Source organism: Sarcophilus harrisii, chromosome 3 (genome assembly GCF_902635505.1).
Source record: "Sarcophilus harrisii chromosome 3, mSarHar1.11, whole genome shotgun sequence".
Taxonomy (NCBI): domain Eukaryota; kingdom Metazoa; phylum Chordata; class Mammalia; order Dasyuromorphia; family Dasyuridae; genus Sarcophilus; species Sarcophilus harrisii.
In genome coordinates this window covers 245,786,340-245,813,345 of record NC_045428.1, presented here as the reverse complement: position 1 = coordinate 245,813,345, position 27,006 = coordinate 245,786,340, and the positions used below count along the sequence as shown (strand labels likewise).

At 37.3% G+C, this 27,006-nt stretch overlaps 1 protein-coding gene across 1 annotated transcript in view; it reads left to right on the top strand.

The window, feature by feature from the left end:
- The first annotated feature begins 15,965 nt into the window (after positions 1-15,965).
- Positions 15,966-27,006, top strand: part of HUNK (hormonally up-regulated Neu-associated kinase) — a 128,968-nt gene continuing 117,927 nt past the window's right edge. Inside the window, exon 1 of the mRNA XM_031959361.1 lies at positions 15,966-16,272. Coding sequence (XP_031815221.1) covers positions 16,000-16,272 — 273 coding nt within the window. The 5' untranslated portion in view covers positions 15,966-15,999. The remainder of the gene's footprint in view (positions 16,273-27,006) is intronic.

Below are 27,006 nucleotides of genomic sequence, written 5' to 3'. Positions count from 1 at the left end.
CTTCCTTACTTTCTACCAAATGATATTAAATAACAAAGAATAAAAAGAAAATGCTTCTTGCATTTAATCTGTTTGCTGTCTCCTAATCCATTCAATGAGAGAACAATAGAGCTAGGTAGCTAGAGTTCATCAAAAAAAAAAAAAACAAAAACAAAAAAAAAAAACTACTAAATCAATTACAACATGACAGATATGTATAAAAACGTAGAAATCTAGATAGAAAATCATTTAAAACATAAAAGACTCAGAATGAATACTATAAAGCTAGAAACGTGTATATATATAAAGTAATTTTAGAACTTGAGGCATTTGTGAGTTCCTCAGAAATAGAACTTTGGCCCCTGATTCAAGATATTCTCAGTTCAGCACATACATTGGTCAAACACCAATATGCTGGACATAGTTCAAACAAAAATAATTTTCTCAAAGAGTATAGCAAACAAAGTGACAGGAAATGATCCTTCCCCCCCAGAGCCCTCACTACATACTCTCCCAGAGGTTATCACACAACCAATGTGGAGTTCACATATATACAGAACACACATAACCATGAAGGGTATGTGCATAAGTAACAAATGAGACAAGAGATCCTGGAAGACTCAAATATAGGATTACATGTGACAAGGAAACTTGGGCATGAGACAAATGCCCTGATCCACTGTACTCAGGTCACACACATGGAAGCCATACCCATTGAGCCAGGGCATCTCCCACTTCTGATCCTATAGGGTTGCTGCTAATATACTCTCTGATGCTGTCATCCTGATGATCTTTGTGGAGCACTGAATCTTTGTTCTCCTCTGGTCCCATGGTCACTATTGGGAATGGGGGTTTTGATGAGCATTGTTCTATTGATCTTGTGATTCCTGCTGCTGATAATCCCTGTCACTATTATCTAGGTTTATCTCTTTGGGACTACCAGTAAACCATTTTAGCTTTTATCTGATAGAGAGCAAGCAAAAAAAAAAAAAAAGTCAAATAAAGTCCAAAATAGAGAGATAGCTTTGAACCAGGAAACTCAAACAGGAGAGGCCAGAACTCTCTAGAGATGATAAACCTCAGAATTAAGTCTCCAAAGGAGTTAAGGAGGAGAGGGCTTCTGTCAATCTTAGTCTAGGTTTGTTCCTGTCGAAAGAGCTCTGATACATTCTAGTCAAAAAGGGTACTATAACATTCATCAGAGGCAGAGGTTCAAGGTGATAGAAATTACAGCTATCCATTAAAAAAGGAGTATGGTAAATCAATTCTTAACAGCTACCTCCCAGTGGCCAAATGGCATGCTTAACCCAGTTCAACAGCAGCTTCCTTGTGGCTAAAAAAAGCTATCTATCCTAGTCCTATCTATTCTAACCTATCACAATAGCCCAGCAAGTAACCTACCTGGCCCACCTTCTAGCAAATGAACTGTAGAAGGCCCCTGCTCAGTATCTAAGCTATCTGCTTGACCCAACCTAGTAGAGCATTTACCAGTCCAGTCAATGAAAGGAGCTTGTAAAGCTGAGCTACCTCTCCATTAGAGGTGCCGAGCCCACTGAAAATCCCAACTCATCCTATCAGTAGAACAACTATTCCATGACTAAAACTAATATCCCACCTGCAGGGAACTTCATGAAAATTCTCCAGAGGAAACAAAACAAACAAACAAACAAAAAAAGGACAATGCCCTGATATTTTATTTACCATTGCAAGCTATGTTGTTCATATGTTTTCCTTACATATGTGCCTATCATTATACTTTAAGTTCATGCTTACTCTTTCCCTCACAGACTGTGCTTGTGGGAGAGTATATCTCAGGTATTAAGGGAAATGCTTTGTATTGACTCTTCTTACTCTTCCATTTGAGTGAATGCCTTTTCTAAAAATCTAATTAGGTCTACTGGCTGATTGTTAAGGGGAAGCACATTAATGAAGGCTGATGAACTATACTGCTAAAAGAAAAGCCATCAGCTCTTTCTGTAGTGGCAAGAGATTGGAAACTGAGTGGATGCCCATCAATTGGAGAATGGCTGAATAAGTTATGGTATATGAATGTTATGGACTATTATTGTTCTATAAGAAATGATCAGTAGGATGATTTCAGAGAAACTTGAAAAGATCTACATGAACTGATGCTAAGTGAAATGAGCAGAATCAGGAGATTATTGTCCATGGCAATAACAAGATTGTATGATGATCAATTCTGATGGGACATGGCTCTTTTCAGCAATGAGATGATTCAGATCAGTTACAATGATCTTGTGATGAAGAGAATCATCTACACTCAGAGAGAACTGGGAACTGAATGTGGATCACACTATAGCATTTTCACTTCTGTTGTTTGCTTCATTTTATTTTCTTTTTCATTTTTTCCTTTTTGATTTGATTTTTCTAGTACAGCAAGATAATTGTATAAATATGTATGCATATATTGGATTCAACATGTATTTTTACCATGTTTAACATATATTGAATTACTTGCTATCTAGGGAAGGAGGTGGGAAGAAGGAGGAGAAATTTGAACACGAGGTTTTGCAAGGATTAATGTTGAGAAATTATCCATTCATATCTTTTGAAAATTAAAAACCTTTGATTAAAAAAAAAAAAAAGAAAGGAAAAGCCACTCAGAGGGTTACTCTCAGATCCCAGAGTATAGTAGCAGCTGCCTCTCTTGGGATCTAGCTGCTGGTGCCAATTGGGGGAGTGAGAACAGAGAATTTTATGTTAGCAACTCTTCATTGGTAATATGATACAAGTGACTCCTGACCATAATACAATCTTTATTATCTTTTAAGTGACCCACAATTCTAATTCTTCAAATATTTTCACATTCTGTGCTTTTCATGTGGAAAAAAGCATCACTAAAAAGATATTGGTATTTAAAAGATGAGTCTTTCAGGGAGAAGTTTGGTGTTATTAAAATCCATAAACATTTTTCAAATGCATTAACTTCCATATTCAATTCTGGATCCAATTCATTGTCCCTCTGGTTTGCCTGTCCAAGAGACATGACTGGTGAACTATCTCAGAAGACTGTCTATCCAATTGTGTATATTTGGACAATAAGTATAAGAATAAGAAGAACATTCTTCCACTTGATTTTTCCTATGTGCATAGGAAGAACACATATGATTATGGATCCTATATCAGAATTTTAAAAAACATTTTTTATTGCCAAACTTGATGCAAGCAATACAATATCATTCACAAACATGAGTGTCTTTAGTACCTTTCCATTTTTAGAGAATTACTCTTCCATTCAGACTTTGTGCTGGGCATCACTTAAAATGGTAGCAAATAACTTTGGTGAGCATCTGTCTCTGTTTTATGTCTCTCTTGATATTTAAAGTCAGAGTTGAAAATAAAGTTATCTTTATAGGATTGTTCAATGAATATTATAGAAAGTTAACATATATATATGGGATACACCATGTTGAAAGACAGCCTTTAATGTGAAATTTTGCTTTATTGAATGAAATATTTTTTTTAAGGATTTAAACTGGTATGTATCTTAACATCTTTCAGTCAAATTTCTGCTACAAAAAATATAACCATTTCTTTCTTACATCTTTATCAAGAATGGCCTCAATATATATGTATGTATGTATATATACACATTATTCCCATAAAGAATTTGCAAAGATGGCAAATGATTCATACAGACTTATAATTATTGATGCTTTCTAAATTGCCTTAGTTGTAGTAGCTTCCATATTATTTTCAAGTATTTGAAATACTCTTTTAATATATCTTGAATATTTATTCTCCAACATTCCTTTGGGTTGATGACAATCAACAATAACAAGAATAAAAATATTTCATTCCTTAATAAAATGAATAATGACATAATAAATAAGAAAAACAATTTTAACATTGCAGTGTTAAATATAATTGGATTAAATCCTCTAATAAAGAAGGAAAGAGTTAAAATGTATTTAAAAAACAGAATCTAATGGTAGATTGTTTGTAGAAATTTAGTCTCAAAAGATCTGCATAGATTTAAACTCAATAGATTAAATAAAGTTAAATAAAGATCAACCTAATACAAATTTGGATCTCAAGTTTATCATGAGACATCTAACTCGTGAAAAGCAGGAGTAGCACTGATGTTAGACAAGTCAAATTTAAGACAGAGCCATTAAAAGATTAACAAGGACATTATATTGTACTAAAACATTCTATTCAAAATGAAAGTGTCTTAACTTTAAACATACCTATCTAATAATTCTATAATACAATTTGTAAAGCAAAAAATACAGCCTTGAGAAAAGAAATAGATTTTTAAAATCAACCATACTAGGATATTTTAGCAGCTCTATCAGAATATGACAAATTAAAGAAAAAGATAAATCTAAAATAGTATTGAGTAAATTGTTAAAATCAATCAACAATTGATATTTAATAATATTTATTATTAAATTAAACTTAACACATCAGTTTTTGTCTGCTAGAGATATAGAGATAGTAACGAAATTCAGTATTATTCTCGTCTACTTCTTAGTAGAAGATTCAATATAAAAACAGCTAAATAAATACAAGATAATTTGTGTATAGACCAAACACTAGTGCCTAGGAATATCAGAAAGAGGCAAAATATGTCTGTGAGGCAAATATAGCTTGATATCTAACCATAGACTAATAGAATTACTAATATCAGTAATTAATATTTAGATCAAAACATTAAACTAAATATTTCCTAATATTAAATAGATCATTTTAAAATGATCCATTATGAGCAAGTAAAATTTATAACTAGAAGCAAAGAACCAGGGGGATAAATCAATATGCCAAGTTATACATAAAGTCATTGGCTCAAACTAATTATATGGGACCTCTCATTGATGCAGAGTAGTGTCTTGAACTTATATAAAGGGCAGGGCAGAGTTGGTGAGAATGGAACACAAAAGTCCAATAGTCTCTTCTGCCTTCCAGAGTCAAGAAAAAAGACATGTAGAATTCCAACATCTCTTCAGAGCTATGAAGGGAGATTTTAGGGAGAACATGACATGTTGAAATTCAATTGTGTCTTTACTATCTGCTTATTATATAAGAGACTTTGGAGAATTTCCTTTTGGATGAGATCTAAGGACTCTCTCAGTTGAGCTGAGATGCCTTGCTCCAAATAGGAATCCTCCTTTAATTTGTATTGTCTAGGAGAGTTTCATATGTATAATTACTCTTATTTCTGCTTTCCTATCAACTCAAATGAGTTTCTTTGTTATTTGCTATATGGGTTCATTGTAGTATTTGTATTGTTGAAAAAGGAGTTAAGTTTTGGATATATTGAGCTATCCTTTTACCCATTAATGAATATCAATCAGGAGATTAGCTTAAACCCAAAAAATTAAATCCCCTAGATTATTAATATTTAAAGGAGTAGATAGATTTCATTTTAACTTGATATCCCATCTCTCTGAGGAGAGCAGAGGAGCCAACCTCTGCCCTCAACCTCCTGCTTTCCTTCCTTGCAAGAATTTAAGTTTCCTTTAGAAGAAGAGTCGAATGGGGTAGGGGAGGAGAACATGCTGGAGATGTCTATCTTGCCCCTTTGAGCCACATTAAGGCACATTACATATATTAACAAGATAAATTTAAACTATCTCATTTAATGGCAATAAAATCTTTGATAAAATATTGCATGTATCTGTGATTTTTAAAAAAAATCTGAAGTATTTTCCTGAACATGATTTTTTTTAAAGTATATGTTTTGAATCAGAAAATAGTCTCTTCTGCTTAAAAATTCCCACTTTAAAAAAAAAAGTTGTAAAGCAAAAATGGCCAGTCTTTCCATTCCTATTTGAGGCAGGTAGGAAAATTAGCGAAAGTAATATGACATATCTAGTACTTGTGTATGTTGGAGATAATGTTCAGTTATTGAGGAGATGACTAGTTACTTCTTTTTGGTGCTCAACTCTCTAGTGAGCAGTACCATTCTTTCTAGTTCTTCCCTGTGGCATCCCTTTTCTCTCTCGTTACTTCCTGGGCTTTATTTTTTAAAAGGGAAAGGCTTTCCTTTCTAGTCATCTGTAGAAAAGAGACTATTGGTAGAGATAGAGGCTGCCTCAGCAATACCAACTCCCTACTTGAAATTCAACTAAATTTCTAGTTTGTCTGGGACCAATTCAGATCTATATTTTTTCTTCTGCATACAGATAAACTATAAAAACAAAATCAATACAATTTCTTTTGTTTAAAGCTTTGATAATCTATTGTTCCAGGAAAGATCCCAGAAACAAGGTTTACATTTCATGTATCTCATAGCCTCTGCCCTAGCTAATTTTAACAGTTGAACAGTTTTTAACATTGAACAATAATGCAGTGGCTAGCCACTGTTTTATCTTTGTATTAGCTTAAAAGACTAAATGAATAAGAATTTAAATGATGAAAAAAATAGATAAATTTTGGAACAAACATATACTCTCCCAGAGAGGGAAAAGGGAGAGGAAAAAAGAAATCATCCTGGATCTCAATGGGTGAATTTAGCAATATGAAGGTCTGACCAAAATGTGTATGAAAGTGTATCTCTTGGCCCTGGAATCTGTTACTGGTAACTTCATTTCTGCAACTTTGTTTCTAATTATATCACAACTTCTTTTTTGCTGCTGCTTCTTTCTCCATATTCCATTCTGCTGGTTTTTGGAACTATTGTTTTGGTTGCATCTTGGTCCATGCCACGGTGGTGGCAGCTGCAAGAGTGGCGATAGTGGCAGTTATGGCAGTTTTCATGTCTCTGTCTTTGCTTGTTTTGAAGGAGGCAAAAACCCTGGCTCCATTCCAGGTCCCCCTGGAGACTCACTACAGTATCCCATGCTTATTTCAGCTCTATGCTCTCAGGTCTTGTATTTTCTCACTTCTGGTGTCCCCTATCCCTTAGGATGGGAGACAGACTAGCCTTACAGTCACAGTCTCCATAGTTCTCCAGGGGTTTAATCAGTTAGACAATGGGTAATTTTCTAGTTACCATCTGTTTTTGTATCTTGTTACACATGGTAGAAACTAATATATATGGCACTGGCAATGCCAAAATTAAAACATCTGTTCTCAAATAAAATTATTTTGTAACTTAAAAACTAAGTATATTCAACCAAAAAAATAAAGAGGGAGTAAGATCTTTTTTTAAGTTTGGGGAATAAGATAAATGTACACAAATCATCTGTATTTCTATAGTGTTACCAACAAGAATCAACGGAAATAGATATTTAGAAAGAGAAATACAACTACAATAATGAAAAATTAATAAAATATCTGGCCACTAATCTATACAAATATACAAGAGAATGTATGAATACTTCAAAACAATTTTTTAAAGCAGAAATCAAGGAAAGATTGAACAAGGGGGAAGTAATAATAATAATGTCCTAACATTTACATATTATTTTAAGTTTTATAAAATACTTTACATAAATGATGTCCTTCATTTCTTATAACAACTTTGTTAATTAGATATTGCTAGTATTATTATTCTCAGGAAAGGAGGGATATTATTCTCATTAAACCAAGGCTCAGAAACGCTGAGTTAGTCACAGTCTGAAAAGAATATTCAGTATGGATGCATTCCTGGTTGAGGAAGATGTAATCCCATTTGTTTCCATAAAGAAACACATTGGATCAGCAGGGTGTGTTAATTCACAAGTCAGTGGAACATCCATTTAAATCTCCAGTGACCAGGATGATCATGTCATTGGCTTGAGCCATAGTTCCTTAGAATAATGAATTCCTTAAAGACTGTTTCCCTGCCTTTTAGGAAAAAACTAACTCAGCATTTGTGTCAGGAACCCTAGTAAATATAACCATACTTCTTGGCAGCTCTTCTATCTAGTCGTCCTTCTATTAAATAGCCAGACAGTCATTATTGGACAAATCTAGCCTCAAGAATGTGAGAAACATAGAATAGGCACCATAGGAGGAGAATTGTCATGCAGGTAAAAGAAAGACTATGCAAGAAAGCTAAAGACAGAGGGAAAAAAAGCAAGTAATAAGATCATCTCCTGAAGGAATGTAGTAGTATGATGATTGACTATAGAAGAGAATAAAGATTAGAAAACTCAAGTTTCACTTATTTTTTATAACTTTTTATTTTTCAAAATACATACAAAGATAGCTTCCAACATTCACCCTCGCAAAATCTTGTGTTCCAAATTTTCTTCCTCTTTCCCTTCCTCTCCTCTAGACAGCAAGTAATCCAATACAGGTTAAATATGTGCAATTCTTCTAAACATATTTCCACATTTATCATGCTGCATAAGAAAAATCAAATCAAAAAGGAAAAAAATGAAAAAGAAAAAAGCAAGCAAATAAACAACAACAAAGGTAAAAATACTATGTTGTGATCTGCAGACAGTCCCCATAATCTTCTCTCTGGAGGCAGATGGCTCTCCTCCATCACAAGTCCATTGGAATTGTCAGGCTTCATTTATGTACTTTGGAAGCATCAAGTCCCAGATCTTTGATGAGATGGGAAACTGATCTAATGATATATAGAGCATCAAGGATGGGACATCCCATCAGCCATGTCACTTTTAGCAGATTTAAACTATCCAGTAGTTTAAGAATCTGTTGGTTCAAGAGAGCTTGAGATATAATTCAGGAAGATATACATTCCAGACCAGGGACTTTTAATGCAAAGTCACTGAACTTGTGTTAAAAACAAACAAAAAATTTTTCTGATAACTTTGATAACTATTTTATTATCTTTTTTGTTTCCTTTGTAATCTATTTTGTTTCTTTTGTAATCCTACATATTTAATTTTATGCTTTAAAAAACACTATTCTGGAAAGATAACTCCTGCTCTAGACATATGTGGATATGGAAAGGCAGCATTAAAATCAACTAATTTTTTTTTTAAAGAGCATTTATTATACAAACTTTTTGGAAAATACTGTTGATAAAAATAGAAAAGTAAGACAGTTCCTATTCTCAAGGAATTCGTGTTCTAGTGGGGGAGAATATATGTGAAGAAGGGATGCACTTTTCTTATCCTCACCAACACTAATTTTGTACCAACTACCATTGATAGGCAGGAAAGCCCAAGAGTTGGTATGAAGATTTTAGTGTTGGTGGTGATAAGAAAGGTAAGTCCCTTCTTCACAGTAATTTTTCCATTCTGAAATGACTCTGAGTCCCAGAAGAAAGTAGGAGCAATAATCTTGTAGGTACTACTATTCCTGAGGCATTAGAGTTCAGTTTTGGATTATTTCTGCTGTAATATGAGGGGAGGTTGTGGGTGAGATGGTAGTAATGTAGTGAGTCACATAGCAAAAATGTTCCTGTATCCTCAGTATACCCTGTTGCTTCATCTAGAGTGACTTGACTGTCATTTAGATGTTGGTTGATGGGAATAACTGGCCTCCTTTCTACAGAGGAAAAACTTCATGGAATGGTGCCTGGCAACAGGGAAGAGTGCTAGCAATGGTAAATAGCAGAACATAGAGCTGAATAAGATTCCCAGAAGACAACTTACACCTAAGAGGAGCTTTATGAAGAAAAGACTTCTAGGTCCTGAGCAGCTAGCACAATGGATAGATAGTTGGTCCTGGAATTAGGAAAACCTGAGTTCAAATTCAGCTTTAGACACTTACTGGCAAATTATTTAACCTGTTTCCCTCTTCTTCTCTCCCCCCATCCCTGCCATGTGTATATTATGAATGTGCTTTCCATGAACACTCAGTAGAAAAGAATACTCTAGATTTATGGGGGAAAATTTTTGGAAGCTATTTTCTTACCATGCCTTTGCTAAGAGCCAATTGGGTTTACTGGTTGATTGTTAATGAGACTTGTGAGATATAACTTTCTAAGTGGGTATCCACAGAGTACCTCCTCTAAGGCCCAAGATAGCAGCCACTCTCTGGGAACCAACTTGTAAATGTGAATACAAGTTGGGGAAATAGTTGGGGAATTGTGGGGAGTTGTTTATACTTCCTTTTCTGTTCATAAGAGTTTTCAAGAAAGATATTTTATAGGTGGGTTTGTTTGCAATATTATAATCATTGTAATAATATTTTAAAATATTTTCCAGTATACTGGATGGGGGAAGGATAGTCCTCAGATCATGCACGGCTGGTGGGCCTATGCCTTCGCCGTTTCTGGTGGTTTACATGTGCTCTGGCCTCTTAATAAGGTACATATGTGACTAGACGTTCCTTGTTGGTTCTCATGGTTCCTGTTACTGGGGGCTGTGTTCCAGATGATTGTCATATGAGCAAATATACTCTGTGTGCTTTAAAAAAAGAAATAATTTTTTCACTCTTTCCTTCTCTTTTGATGGTATGGCTTGAGGCTCTCATTGCTCTCCCTTGGATTTCCAGCTAGGGGAGAGGATTCCTATTCTTTCCTTAGCACTCTCTCTGACAGGCATACTCATAATTGCATTAAGTACATGCATTTGTCCAGGTGAGCTTGAAGCTGGCTCTCAATTTCCTAACTAAATCTTCTGCTTTGTATTTCTTTCCCTAAGCATAAGTGACTGAAAAGGAATCCTTAAAATGATATTTCTAGTTTTTATGAGTTTCTCTTGAGTTCAAGAAGTCATGAGTTTCCTGGGTGCAGAATGGAAGCAGGAGATGGCTTCTGAAGTGACACCCTTTTTAGTAAAAAAAGTAAAAAAAAAAAAGTTTTTAGTTAAAAAAAACTGGCTACTTACTTGCAGGAAGATCAGCCAAGCATGATTAAATGACAAGAAGATATAGACCGTGGATTGCTCCTTGGACAGTACAGATCTGAAGTGAATGTGAAATCTATTTGACAGTTCCACAATTCTCCTGAAAGTTTTTATTTCTTGGAAATGATTAGTTATAATTTATGGTCTTAATTTACGTGTGTGTGTGTGTGTGTGTGTGTGTGTGTGTTCATTTAAAGCACTTATTTTGTAGAAGAGAAAATATAAAGGGCAGCTAGGTAGCACAGGGAATAGAGTGCCAGGCTTGGAGTCAGGAAGACTCCTCATCCTGAATTCAAATCTGGACTCACATACCTAATAGCTGTGAGATGCTGAGCAATCTCTTTAACCCTATTTATCTGTAAAAATGAACTAGAGAAAGAAATGGCAAACAACTCCATTATCTGCCAAGAAAACCCCAAATTGGATCATGAAGAGTTGGATATGATTGAAATGAGTGAACAACAAAGAAGAAACATATAGCTGTCCTATTGTAACCCTAATCTGCTCTAGGTATGCCCAGTTCCAGTACCCATGGAAGTGCCTTTGAGAGGACTTTTAAAGTGTATCCCAGTGGCATCTATAGTTCTCTGCATCTCTTACCACAAGGGTGGGGATAACCTTTGATTGTATTCATCTGGTGAGCCCGGGACCAATTATTCTTTTCCACTATCTTTTGCTTGTACTCTTTAGTAACTCCTAGCTGCTGCACTCATGGACAACAAACCTGTGGGAGAAAAAGGGCTTGTTTTCCATTGTTCTTTCTCTTTTACCCAACTTCCAAGAAAATAGTCTAGTGGTGGTTGTTTCATTCCTATACCATTCAGGTACAGGAAGTAATCCTAACAAGACAAGGAGTTTGAACCCCAACTTTGGAGCCAAGAATGCAATGGGGATGGTCAAGTCAATTAGACAGCATGGAAGCCCTAAGAAGCCAGGTTGTCTGGGAGGGTTTTGAGCCCAAAGGTGAGTTTTGGACTTGAAACAGGACTTTATAAAAACTGAACTAAGCTATCAATGACTAATTCCATTCCTCTTCCCAGAGACTAAGGTGCAGTGTATGGGAAGATGGTGAAGGGTTATACCTCCCTAGTATTAGAGTAAGGTTATATATTTGTGATTATACTTTTCAAAGTGAATTTTTTGGGTAAAAGCTCATCGAATTATTAGTGGTTAATGGATCAAAAGTAGTTACTCAAGGAGTACAGGATGCAAAAGTTTCCATGATAGGCAATTTGGACATGTTCTAAAGGCCCCACAAGGGCATCTCCAGGTTACTCAAACTGGACAGGGCCAGACCAACCTGGCCAGATCAGGGTTACATGTACATTTAGTAACTTTCTAGAAGTAATACTGTCAATCCTTTTGGGGAAGATTCTAGACACTTGTTGTTCAGGCATATCCAACTCTTCAGCTCCTCATGAATCATAGCATGTCAGGACTCTCTGTCCAGCACTGTTTCCTGAAATCTGTCCAAGCTTATGTTTGCTTCTTCCATGACACTAGTCAATATTAAACTTTAAGAGAGATCCTTTGAAGTATGGAACTAATGAGTCAGAGAGTTCTAGAAAAAGTTATCTTTTGAAGGTCAGGCTTCTCAGTACTGAACCTAGTCCTGATGACACCAAAACTAGGGTCCCTTGTGGAGGTGATGGGGTGAATCCTGAAACTGTCCTTGAATTTTGGGGTGAGCCCTGAAACTCTCCTGACAGGGATTCACCCTTCAGAGCACTTAAGTGGTTTCATTAAGATTAGCTCAGGACCATTCCCTACTTAGCTCCAATTTAGCTGATCTCATTTCAATGGCGATCCAGACCAATATTTCTATTGAGTAGCTGGCTATACCTTCTATTGAGCTGAAAATTAGTCCAGGACCGATCCTACTTAGCTTAAGTGATCTTATTCAACTGGGAATCTAGGCCTGGGGGCAGAGACATTGATACAATTTCATTCAATTAAAAACTTCAATCTCAGATTTTCTATTAAAGGGCAATTTTGGGCTCATTTCTTTGTAGAGACCCAAAGCAGGACCATGCCTTGTCAAGGAATCTCCCTTTTTGTCATAGCTGCCTGTCAGGACCCTTCCCTGCTGTGTCTCTTCTAAATGGCACCTCTATTTATCTCTCTGTCAGGATTTCTCTGCTAAGACCTTTATCTCTTTGTGAGGACCTTGTCACTCGGAAGTCAGTCTTTCTAGCAAAAACTGACTTCTGTAGTGCCAACAATAAACTTCCTTTTGCCAGTCTAATATTTAGGCTTTGTGAATTCTTTCATGTTGGACCTGCATCGACCAAAGAGGGGTTCCCACGACTCTCTGCCCTTCCCCTAACCGCATAATTTGGTTCCCTAACCGCATCAGAGGGACCTGAACACTTTGCAAAATAGGATCAGCTTCAAAATGTGAACTCCTCCTGAAAGTTAAACTACAATGGTTTTGATAGTAAAATACAGATCAGTCTAGCAAAAGGTAAGAATAAAACTATCCCACTGCTCCTGGAGAAATTAATGTAATAAACATGTGTATTTACATGATACTTTTACCACACATGATATACTTTCATATCCATGGAAACCAAGTATGGTAGTCATGTGATGTATGAAGTAGTCAAATGATGTATTATTATTCTACTTAACAGACATGAAACTGAGGCTGATTATAGATTACTTTGCCAAAGTTAACTCACACAGCTAATATCTTTAGAATGCAGATTTCTTGATTCCTCACAATAATATATGACTTTGTGGAGGTTATCCCTTAATGGAAAGCAAGAAGAAATTTCAAAATTGAATTTAAAAAATAGGAATGTGAAAAAAGTAACTAGATTATTAAGTGAAAAGGGTATGCTTAATTAGTGCCACGTTAATAATATCTAATTATTTATAATTATAATCAGCGATTGATATGGGCATATAAAATGGGCTGCACACTTAAAATTGTTGTAAATTGCGTCCCCTTTGACTTTTGGAGAGCCCTGAGGCTTTGTGCCCTTTTTTTGGGGGGAAGTTCCTGAGTCTCAAACTCTCCTCTGAAAGAGGCCCACCATCAGGGAGCCCAGTTGGGTGGTCTCATTCAGTTAGAGAACAAGACCAGGGCTATGGTGGAACCCTCTATTGAGTTGAAGATTAGTCTGGAACCACTCTCAGTAGCTCAAACTCCCAAGTAATCTCTTTTCAATTCAAGATCGAGGCCCCAGGCCATTGTCAACAATTGAGGGAATTTTTTTCAATTTTGAATGGAAGCCCAACTTCAGATGACTAATAAAAGACAACTCTGAACCCCCAATCTTCACAGAAGTCCTAAACAGGATTAAGCTTGCCAAAGAATATGTCTTTTTGGCAAATTGTCCTTCTAGGACTTTTGCCCACTGGTGAAGATATTCTCTTCTCAGTGTTAACCTTTGCTATCTTCTTAACAGAACTTTGCCCACTAAAGAAGTCTGTCTTTCTAGCAAGCTGGCTTCTCAGTGTCAATAAGTGCCTTTTTTGCCACACAGATTTCAGGTTTGCGAATCTTTTGCATAGGAGGTCTGTGCCTCAGACCAGAGGGGATTTCCCACCCCAATTCTTACCCCTCATCACAACTACCACTGACATCAATATAACAGTGTACTCATTTTTAAGTCTGGGTTACCTTTCAGGTCAAGTAGGTTCCTGAAAAATTGGGTTAATTGATGATGATAATTATTCCGCACTGTGCTCACGTGATAGTACTTTTAGAACTGAAAGGGACCTTAGAAATTATCCAGCCATCTCCTTCATTTTATGTGTGAGGAAAGAAGGGGTTCCAAAATCACACATAGCTAGGCTGTAAGCAGAACCAGGAAACAAATCCAATTCTTTTTACTCCTAACTCAGTGTAGTGGGAATTGGAGCTTCACTTGGTCCTAAGGAAAAGAATAGGAAGACTCACACCTCAATTGTATGTTTGTTTACATTTTGAGTTTTAAGATAACAGAAACATACTACAATCACCTTTGCTTTTCCACTCTTCTTTCCAACCCTTCAGCTCCCTCCAGATCTATGAATCTCTCGGTGCCCTCTGTGCACGCCCAACCCAATCCAGTGTCACAATCGCACGGTTTCTGAGGTTTTCCTCCTTAAGGGTGTGTGAGGCAATCGATATGCGTTCTTAGGTAGTTAGGGTAAGAAAGCAGTACTAAAAAACACAAACAAACCACCAAAAACAAACCAAAACAAAACACTATCACGATCAAAGGACAGAACAGGAAAATCAAATCCTTTGTAAAAAGCAATCACGCCTTGTCTCTCGGTTCTTGAGATAAGAATGTGTAGTCTAATTATAGAGACGTCTCCCCCCCCCCCCCCCACACACACACACCTCTTCCTCTCAAGGTTTTTCTGTCCTGCGTGATTGGGTTTTTGAATGTAAAGCACGAAGTGGAAGGAGGGGCTGGCTACATTTGAAAATGCTCTGGCTGCTGAGTTTAGATCACATTTGTTCCCGCCGACTGGGATCGGATTAAATTACTGCAAATTCCAAAAAAAAAAAAAAAAAAAATCCCTCCCCCTTCCCCCCTTCCTCTTTTTTCTTCTCTGAGAAAGCCTCAGTCAAGCAAACCTCTCAGCACCCCAGCATGGTAGAGGTAGTGGGAGGGGGGAAAAGGTAGACAGAGCCAATACCGAGAGTACCCGGGAAGCAGAGGGAGTTGGGGTGGGGGGAGACCCTGAATAAAAAAGAGAGCAACAACTCTGGCTACTCCGAGGCAGAAAGAAAATCAGTCTAGAGCTGGTTTCTCTGTTTTCTTCTGAATGACAAGCAATTCCTGGCGCGCTGGAGCCAGTGGATTATTGTTGTGACCCAGCCTGTAGGGAAGCCCGGGAGGGGGAATCCTATTCCAGGGAAACAAAACCAGAAAAACCATGAGACCTTCGAAACAGGAACTTAACTGGGGGAAGGGGTAAGAGAGAGGTAATTGAGGTTTGTGTCTTTTCCACCTTGGTCACCAGACTCTGGAGTAGAAGAGACAAGGATTTGGGGTGGGGCCAACTAATCTTTTCATTACGCCCCTATTGTCTCTTTTACTGGGGAGGGGGGTAGACCAAGGGGAGGGGGATCTGGGGGAGGATAGGGTGCATACGTGCTTAGCAGGAGGCTTCCCCGCTGGATGAGTGAAACGCAGGAGGAGCTGGAGAAGCTAGCCTGGGACTGGACAGCTCTGCGGCTAGGGGTTGGGGTGGGAGTCGAGGCCAATAGGAAAGTGTCAGAGGCTGCTGGGTCCCACCCGGGCAGGGGGGAGGAGAAGGGGGAGGAGAAAGAGGAGAGGCGGGGAAAGCCTCGGCGGGCGACGGCGGCGGCGGCGGCGGCGGCAGCAGTAACAGCAGCAGCTGGAACAAGAGAAGGAGAAGGATGCCGGCCGCGGCTGGGGACGGGCTCTTGAGCGAGCCGCCCGCGCCAGGCTCGGCTCTGGGAGGAGGAGACGGCGGCGGGGAAGACGCGAAACCTCCTCTGGCCTCGGCGGGAAGTTTCCTCCCGGCATGGGTGAGCGCGGTATCCAGGGAGCAGCTCCGCGACTTCCAGCACAACAAACGGGTCGGTAACTACCTCATCGGTAGCAGGAAGCTGGGGGAAGGCTCCTTCGCCAAAGTGAGAGAGGGACTGCATGTGCTGACTGGAGAAAAGGTAAGGAGATCCGGTCCGAAAGTTGAAAGGTGGGGTTCCCTACTCCCCAGAAGCTTCCCATTGCCCAGACGTGGAGACAGGTGGTGGACCTAGAGATTGGAGTCGAAAGTTAGGACCACTCACCTCCCTAATAAGGCTGGGGGGTGGGGGTGGGGGGAGGGGGAGAGGAGGCAGGATTCCCTGTACTTTGAATCACAGAGTTGGGCGTCCCTGTATCATAGGTTAACCTGATGGAGCACATAGGGTTAATATAACCCTTGCCTTGCAGCTAATCTTCATTCATTCTTGTCCCTAACTACTGATTTAGGAATCTGAATTGAAAAGGGGTGACTAGGCCGGTGGCTTTAAATAATTTACTAGAGCACCGATTAGAGATGATTTATCTTCCAGCCTTACCCTATGCACCCTAACCCTAACTACCTTGTGGCAGATTGAGCTGGCTTTTTGAGTTGGTGGATCTTTCTACCAAATGATTGGTGAAATTCTCTTTCCCATCCTGTCCCCCTTTTGCTGGGAAAGCTGAGTAGAGGAGGTGGTTGGAGTTCTGGGGAGGGGTAGGGTCCTCTGCTGGACTGGCTAGGGGATTAAACAGATTATCTAAACATTAAGGCTTTCTGAACCTGACACCTCTCTCGGGTAGTAGGAACTGCGGGGTGGGGCGAAGTGGGAATGGTGGCGGAATTGGGGGAAAGCTCCTGGACAGGAAGGAACTATTTCCTTTCTCCACTAGACTGTGTTCTTAGAGAGTCTGAAGACTGGCTCTGAATGTCGTCGAGATAAATTACCAAGACTGGTACTTTATCCTCTCTACTCCCTTTCCCAATCCTCTCAGCCTTGTCCTTGTGAGTTCCATTAGACTGCTTTTTAAGAGGTATTAAGGCTCTGCCTTAACGGTGTTCAACCCCCCCATTCATTCAATATGTGGATATTCTCCATCCCATTTAAGGAGTTATAGAAAAATTTTACTCCAGAACTATTGCAACTCTTCCAGGTAAGGTCTCTTTTGGCTGATATAAGGAGGTAATGACTCACTTAAAAGTGAATTCCAAGTTAGGAGATCGGTTTGGTTCTCCTAAGATTTTTGCTAAATCGGGATCTTTAGAAAAGGAAAAGACTGAGAATCTCAGAAGATCCTTTTCATTACTTCCTGATAGCCAATATATCCTGAATAAAAATCTTCTAGACATCGGAGGTAGTTCCATGAGCAATTTGCTAAAGAAATTCCTGACATATATCGGGGTTTCTGGTCTTGTTGGAGTACTATCCTATAGAAAGTTGAGCTACCCTTTTCCGTTAAAGCATATTAACAATGGTAATTTTTTAAAGCAGTCCAAGGATTCACCCTTGCTTATTTCCATCCCTGCTTTTCAAAACAATCCAATTCCAATTTACTTTGATCTTGTGCCCACTCCATCCAAGTTAATAAAGGTATCTCTGTGGTGCCTGTTGTCTTGCTGAATTCTTATGAGGGATGCCCATTTCTTTTGTGCAGACTAGGCTGGAGTAAGTAATTATTTTAATAGTGGCATTGTGTTCATTGTCCATGCCAAAAAAAAATGTTGAATGATGAGTAACTGAAATGACTATTCCAACAAAAGCAAGAAAAAAAGATTCCAAACCTCATTCTAGTCCTTTCAGAAGTGTGCTAGTTTGTAGTGGGTTTTGTGCTTTATAAATTACAATCTATTTAGCTTAAAGTATACAAATGAATGAAAGTATGCTCTTCCCTAATTATAAGTGGGGATACTTTTGTTGCTCTGGCCAGGGATGTCATCATTTCTTTACAAATTCCTATTTTCAATCTAGTAGTAGGCTTTCTACTTTCTAAATATAGAAAAAAGTAATGAGATTTTTCTATTGATAACAATAGAAGGCACTGCAAGTACACACCTTCCCTGCCACCCACCCTAGTTTTTTGTGTGTGTGTTCTATTTTTACCTGTTTAGCTAGATCTCATTATGACAACCATTAAATACTTGTTGCAGATATACTCTTTTGACTTTTGCACACCTATACAAGATCATAACAAAAACAAGATTATAACAAAAAAAAGTATTTGTGTTCTTGAAATTTGCCATGAGAACAGAAGAGATAGTATGCCAAAAACAGTGTGTATCTATCATTGCATCCCCCTCATCGCTCCTTCCATCCAAGCTAATCATTTTTTTAAATGAAAAATGAATTTCATTCATTTAAATGAAAAATGAAAAAAAATTCAAATGAAAATGTAGTTTTAAAATATTAGGAGTCATAAGACTTGGAGATTAATTAGGCTGTTAAAAATGAAAAATCATTTCATTTTCTCTAGAGACTACTATTCTGATTTTGAGATTTAATACCCTCACTTGTTGACTATAAAGAAATATCTAGTTATTCTATTCATAGGTATTGTCTTCTAAATCTAGCACTTCTGAGGACTTGTCTAATCAATGAAGACTTTGCAGATTTCTCCAGGATCAAAATCGGTGGCTCAGTGGATAGAGCACCAGCCCTGAAGTCTGGAGGATCTAAGTTCACATCTGGTCTCAGACACTTAACACTTCCTAGCTATGTGACCCTGGGCAAGTCACAACCCCAATTGTCTCAGCAAAAAAAAAAAAAAGAAAAGAAAAGAAAAAGAAAAAAAAAAGACAAATCTCACAAATGTATTTAGGACTCTCTCTGAGAATATTAATGAGATTCTTCACTCAAACCTCTCTTTATCAAGGTCCAATCTGAGGCAATTTGTGTCTTAATTTGTCCTTTCCTTCTCCAGAAAACTGAGACAAACATTATTAAGTAAGACAAACTAAGTGACTTGCCCAGGATCACACAACTATCAAGTGTCTGAAGTGTCAAGATTTGAAATCAGGAAGACTCATCTTCCTGATTTCCTGAACTCTCTATCTACTTCACTACTTAGCTGGGTACTAAAGTCACATGTAATATGGTTCCTTAAGCACTGGAAGATGTTTTTAATTTTTCTATTAGAGCCCCTAAATTAGGAGAAGGAAAAAAAAGAGAAAAGGACTTAGAAAAAAGGATGAGTAGAGGGATTAGAGAGTTCATGGGGATAAGCAGGGCTGGGTACACATATCAATTTGAGGAGCGCAAGGAAAATCACTACCCCCATGTATCTCTTCAACCCTTAGCACTTGAAATGACAAAATTGGAGATTATTTTACTTGGGTTCAATATTACTATTTGTCTTTGATCTTTTAAAATTCAGACACTTTATAGAGTATAGGCGTAACTTGAGATTAAATCAATGATGTAGGAGAACCCCTTGGGAGGGGGGAATGTGTGTGTGTGTGTGTGTGTGTGTACATATATATATATATATATATATATATATATATATCTTAAACTATTTATTTGAGTAATTAACTATTTGTCACCAAAGTCCTTTGGTTGGCACTGTCAACTGGTTCAATATCAAAAACTGATATTATTGGTGGAAATGACATTAAAGAAGAAGTATTGATTTTTATTTGTTTTTTGTACTCTAAGGATGATTGCATCTTTGTGTTAGCCCAACTGAAATGTAAGCTTTTTGAAAGTAAGGGTTGTCTTATTTTTTCTATTTGTGTATTTAGTGCACATAATAAGTGCTTAATAAATGCTTTATTCATTCATTCATTCAAGTAAGACACATCGTAGAAGAAATTTATTCAGAAAGAGCTTCCTTGTTCCTTATTCAGAAGGAGCTTTTCTGAAGATCTTTTCCCATGTATTAAAGAATATATTATACTACTATGACATTCAAATTTTAGCTCCTTTTCCAGTCTTCTTATACCTTAAACTTCTTGTAAGATCCAATATCTGGTCTCCATGCTATTCCTTCAATACGAAACTCCAACTCTGGACTCTGAACTATTTAACTGACTGTTAAATACCTGTAATGGGCCTCAATATATATAATTCTCTCTTTATCATTGTCTTCTATATGAAGCCTTACCTTATCCCCCCCATGATAATTAGTGCTGTTCCATCTGTTGATTATTATCTTGTTTTTAGCTTATGTGTACTAGTCTTCAAGCTCCGTGAGAGCAAGACCTTTTGGGGGGAAATATCCTTAGCACTCAGTACAATGCCTGATGTGCAGTAGGCATTTAATATATATTGACTGACTAGTTGAACAACTGTAAGAGAAAGAAGGCTTAATATAATTTTCTTAATAACATAAGTGTTCAGAATCAAATAATGGTAGGGCTAAAAAGTGTCCAGAGGTGTCAAGCAGATGGCTGCTAACACTTCTTTATGTGGGTGGAACCAGATTAAAATATAGTTGGGAAATATTTAGTAAAATAAATAAAAATACAAAGGAACATAGATATTGTTAGCATGTGGTTTTCTAAGTCATCATGTGGCCTGCAGGTAAACATATGTATAGTTTAGTGACCCTCTTTTCTATTTGAGTTATACTGCTGATATGGTTCAATCTCCCTCAGTTGAAGAAACTTAAGGTCAGACTTGGCTGTCTTCAACAATGAGATGATTCAAACCAGTTCTAATTGTTCAGAGAACACAGAGAAGACTGTGGGAACTGAATGTGGTTCATAACGTAGCATTTTCATTCTTTTTGTTATTTGCTTGCTTCTTTTTTTTTTCTTGTGCAGCACAATAATTGTATATTGCATATATTGGATTTAACATATATTTCTACAATTTTTAACATATATTGGACTATTTGCCATCTAGAGGAGAGTGTGAGAGAAGGGGGGAGAAATTAGAACGCAAGATTTTGCATATGTTTTGAAAAATAAAAAGCTTTAATAAAAAAGAAAGAAAGAAAGAAACTAAAGGTCAGAGTGATGAAGTTACTTGCCTAATACCTACCACCAATGAATGTCAGTGCCTCTATTCACATTCAGGTCTTTGGACTCTCAAGTCTGATCGATGTTTAGTTTACCATTTTCTTCACCTATGGTCTGTTAATTCTTCAGGGACAAAGCTGCAAAAAAGACCAAAATTTAAAATCGCCTATATTTTCATTTATGATTAAGCTAGGATAGGGTATAAAGTTGGCCACACGTGTATAGTATGTAGCATGGTTTATTTGAACAAGCACTGGGATTGAAGGCAGAAAGCCTGGGTTTGAATCTGGACTCTGCCACTTTGACCAATCCACAAGCCTTTATTAAACATCAAGTACTGGAATACAAATTAAAGAATGAAACATACCTTATTCTGTTAGCTGACTTTGGGGCAATTCTTTCTTTCTCTTTGCCTCAGTATTCTCATTAGTGACAAAAGATTTTGGGACAGCAAGATGGTGCAGTGGATAGAATGCTGAAACTGGAGTCAGGAAAATTCAACTTCCTGAGTTCAAATCTAACCCCATGCACTTACTATCTATATTATCCTAGGCAAGTCACTTTACCCGGTTTCCCTCAGTTTTCTCATATGTAAAATGAGCTGGAGAAGGAAATGGCAACTCACTCCAATAATAAAGTATCAAATCCAAGTAAAGAACAAAAAATAAGAGGACCGGACCAAATGATCTCAAAAGTCCCTTCCAGTTTTATATTCCCTGAGATATTGATAAAGCAGTTGCTAAAAATTAGTCTTTGTTTAAAAATAAATCTGTTTTCACTTTTTTTACTGCTATTGTTGAACTAAAAAAAGAGTTGCCTGGATTAGTAAATTGCTAGTAGTCATAGATTTGACAAGATAGTGCCAAATACCTGGTGTGAAGAACTTACTAAAAATACAATTTACTATGCTTTGTAATGAAGGAAATGACTAATTTTAGAAGTGACCTTTTGAAAAATCTGTTTTTAGAAAGTATTTCTGGAACAAACAGGTGCTAAATTCTGTATTTGAAAGTGCCAGAAATCCAGGGGTATGATTGCTATGGGAAACAAGTAATCTTTGGAGAACTGGAAATTCCTATTAGTCCTCTGCAGGAACTTCTCATATGTCTGCAAAAGTATTTTGAAAAAGCACCTGCCCAGTGTGCAATGTATAATATGTCAGTGCATATACTTTCCACGATTACATGCAATTGTGGTTGTTGGCAAATTCCTTCCTTTAAATTTCCTCCCCTGCCTCACCTTTTGAGGTACTTGTGAATGATTCAAATAGCACTTGGGGCTGCCTTCTACAATCTTCATTGACATAGCTCCCATTGATTTAAAAGAGCTCTCAGAGACAACCGAACAGAGCTGTGCCTACATAGAGAAGTATAACCTTAAATCTTCTCTGCAGGTATTGAGTGACAGGAACTAGGCTTAGCATCTATGTAGATTGACTATGGAGTTCCATACATGGCTAGACTATTCCAGGGTAGCCTAACTGATCAGCTGTCACAGCAATTTTCCAAACTGAAAGCTTTTTGAGTTGACAGCCATAGAGTGGGGCTGTCACAGAGCTCTCTGAAGCCTGTGAGTTGGGACAGTCATTTCATTAGTTATGTAGCTTATATGGGATTATAAAATCTAACAAACATTTCTTAAGCCTTTATTGAATTTGAGGTCCTGGGCTAAATACTGGCAATATAAAGACAAAAGAAAAATAGTGCCTTCACTCAAAGAGTTTGCTACTGGGGAGATAGAACATGTAAAAAGGAAATTACAAAAGCTTTCCCATAGGAGGTAATACATGGCTTGAGCCTTAAAGGAAGCTAGGGTTTTAAAAGAGGAGGTGAGAAGGCACTGCACAAGGACACAGGTGAAAGAAATGGAATGATGACTAAGGCAACAGCTAGTAGAACAGTTAGACTAAAACAAAAGTCCATAAAGATGTGTAATGCATATGCAATAAGCCCAGAAATGTAGAATGAAGTCAAATTGTATAGGGCTTTAAATTCCAAGCACTGGATTTTATCATAGAGACAATAAAGAGCCACTGAAGATGCTTGAGCAGGGGAATAATAAGATCAGACCTTCACTTAGGAATATCAATTTAATAATTGTAATGGAGGATGGACAATTAGATTCAACTCAGTTCTCTATTTTTGAATAATGAGGTCTTTATCAGAGACACTTGCTGAAAAATATTGTTTCTGAGTTTTCTGCTTTCATTCTAATCTTGGTTGCATTGGTTTTGTTCATGCAAAGAAGTTTTAACTTAATATAATTAAAATTAGAATGGATGATTAAAGAAGTAAAAAACTGGAATTGGGAAACTATGGCAATAGTCTTCTTGGGTTCTCAATAGGGTGTTGGTTACATGATTGAAAAAGGAAAACTTAACCAGTTCTATCCCACGATTTTCCCTTTTTCTTCTTTCCTTTAAAAACTTTTCTTTAAAAAAATATAAGGAGAGAGAGATTTAGTTGGTGAGGGGAGGGATTATATAGAAAATGAAGGTAAATACAAAATCAAATTTTTTAAAGAGAAACTAGCATTCCTCATCTTAACCATTATTTCCTATCATCCATCTCTCCCCGTAAGCTTATTCTTTGCTCTCATCAAGATTTTCATGCTTCTACCCTTCATTACCTTTTCAGATCATTATCTCCACTCTGATTTCATTTTCTCCTTCCAGTCTTGATCATATAGTTAGTCATTTCAACTCTTTTCTCTGACCTCTTTTCTCAAATCTGATCTCTTCATCCTATAGCCACTCATCTTTTGTCAAATATCAGCCTTGGATTACTCCCACCATCAGACTCTTCTAATTCTAGGAGCTGAATGGAGCTGGAAGAAGTCATACAGTGATGTTAACTGGAGAAATTATAAATTCATGTTATCTAACTTCAACTGGGCCATTACTTCATCAAGGCGGTCTTTTTTATTGCTCCCTAGTTAATTCTCTATGTCATTCCCCTCAGAAGCTATTCCAAAATTTCTCTTTTCTGAAATCTCACATTTCTTCCTCCCTCCTCTCAAATTAAGAAAGGGGACAGTATGACTAATTGAAATCCAAAAATAATCCCCAAATTTCCTTTTAGCCAAAGGTTTCAACTCCAGTTTATTTTTTAATTTAGTTATTTCCAAATTCTAAATCAAGTTGATTTAGTTTTATTCCATCAAAAGATGCAAAAGAACAGTTAAATAATAATAAAATTAAGGAGAAAAATGGCACTTAATTTTTATTTAAAAATAACAACAAAAACAACAGTAACAACAACTAAAACTAAACTGGAGTAATAGCATCTGTATAATTGATTAATTTGTAATCACACCATGTTAATTGGGTCAACTACAAATTTATGTATCTGACTTCAGTTGTACCGTTATTACTGCCATGCAATATTTTTATTCCTCCTTAATTGAATCTTTTTATCCTATTCCCTACTGCATCTTTTCCAAACTTTTTTGTCATAGAGTAGATGCTTAATCAGTAGTTATTGATTCTCTCTCACTGACCTTCTCCATATTGTCAGTTTAAGGACTTCATAACATACTTTACCAGAAAGTTGAGTGGACATTCACCATGAGCTCCCTCTTTCCCCCACATCATCAATCTCTAATATCTGTTTACTCAGTAAACATTTATTAAATCCCATTCCAGGCCCTGATTTTAGAGCCAGGGAGACAAAGCAAGACATGACAGCCCTTCCTCTCAAGGAGGAATAGTTTTGAGAGAGACAATATCCAGACAACTGTGTATAGAAAAGAAGTGTGTGTGTGTGTGTGTGTGTGTGTGTGTGTGTGTGTGTGTGTGTGAATGTGTGTGAATGTGTGTGTGTGTGTGTGAATGTGTGTGTATGTGTGTGTATGTATGTGTATGTAGGTGTGTGTAGTGGTGATGGTGGGTGGGGTATCAAGAAAGGCTTTGAATGTAAAACCAGATTTTGTTTCTGAGCCTATAGGTGAAAGAGCAACTGGAATTTATGGAGTAGGAAGGATGATGTGCTTGGACTTATGTTTTAAAAAGATCACTTTGAAAGTTTAGTGGAGGGTGGACTACAGTAGGGAAAGACCTGTAGCAGAAAAAACAACTAGCAGGCTATTAACATAGTCCAGGTGTCATATTTAGGTTCTAGTCTGAGTGACTAGAAGGATGCTAGGAAAAGGGAAGAGTTTAGGATGAAAATTGAATTCAGTTGGACATAATGTGTTTAATATATCTATGGGACATCCAGTTTGAGATGTCCAAAAGGCAAATGGTGATTTTAAAAATATTGTTTTGTTTCATTTTTTTGTGATGGGGGAGACATGGACATGTTTGTAGACAGTGGGAAAGCAGCCAGTGGACAGATTAAAGATAAGTGAGAGAGTGGGGATAATAGGGTAATCTGCTGAAGACAGGATAAAGCGGGATCACTTGTACATGTAGGAGAATTGGCCTTGGCAAGGAGAAGACCTACCTATTCACTTTAGACAGAATTGAAGAAGGAAATAGTGGTAGAAGGCATCTGGGTGATGTAAAATGAGGATGAGAGGGGGAAATGGAATCTTGGCAAATAAGTCTCACTTTTTAAATTTTTTTTTTTTTAGCAAAATATAAGTCACAGTTCTTAACTCAGAGGGTGTGGAAAAGGGAAACTATATTTGAGGAGGGATGAAAAGGGTTTGGAAGGGCTACTTTGGAAAGTAGGATAATTAGTCAATTAGGAAAGTGTAGAAAGATTGCCTTGCTGGAGCTAGGGCACAAGTGATATTACATAAAATAAATTTTCAGTGGATCCAGTCGGCACAGTTCTGTGATTTTTTTTCTCAAACTTCATTTCATTCTCAAACTCAAACTACATGAGTAGGAGTGGAGATCAGTGATAGTACAAGGGAGTAAGGAACTCTAGAGAAAAGGACAATTCACCAAGATGAGGCAAGGAGGACAGTGTTGTAGGTGCAGGAATGATAGCTAGGGAAAACACTGAAGACTAAAGGTCCCTGTGGAGATAATAAACAAGATTTATTACAAGGCAGAAAGAAAGGTGGAATGACAACAGATTGTGATTAGACAGGGCCATTTTTAGAGTTTACAAAGATTGAAGGGGTACATTTGTGGATGCTGAAGGCAAGATCTAGGGTATGATCATCTAGGTAGCTTAGGGGAATGGAGGGAGTAGGTTGTGAGAAATTAGAGTTGAAGAATTGGAAAGATAAGGTGTTTAGGAGAGTATGGAGATATAGATCTGGCAATCATCTACATGGAAATGATATTTGAACCCTTGGGAACTGATGAGATAACCAAGTGAGATAATGCTCTAGAAGAACTGAGACAACCTTGGACACACCTGTGGAACCTAGTAATCAGGATGGATCCCCTAGTTTTGCCTTAGTGTTGAATTTGTATCCTCTGCCCCTGTGGCAGAGATAGCAGTTTTGTCTTAAGACATTTATCCCTTCTACCTCCTGGCCATATCAGGTGCAAAAATAACTAATTGTTTCTATGAACCTAGGACACAAATCCCAAATGCACACTGTCATATATTGGAAAGAAAACCTATTTCCTGGCTAAGAAAAAATACAGAAGGGAAACACCTGTGTGTGATCACTGTGATCTTGAGTTTTATTGGTCATGAGGAGACTCGCCAGGGTTCAAGAGTGTAGTTGACTTTTTTTCCCTCAATAACTGTTTTAATCTCTCCATATGATGCTCATGTTTTTCCTTATATACCTGATATACTTCTAGGTATCATAATGTGATAAGTGAATAACCTAGACTTTTGAAAAATATTTTATATCATTATAGGAATTTTAAAAGGCTTTTGGTTTTGGAAAGTGATCAGTAATGCAACAGATGGGAGAAGTTTGTTATTTGCAAACAGTACATTTTTTTTCTTTTTGCCGTTTCCCATAGCAATAGTAAGGTTTGATTTTTGGTGCTTTGAATATACTCTCCATCATAAGTACATCAGTA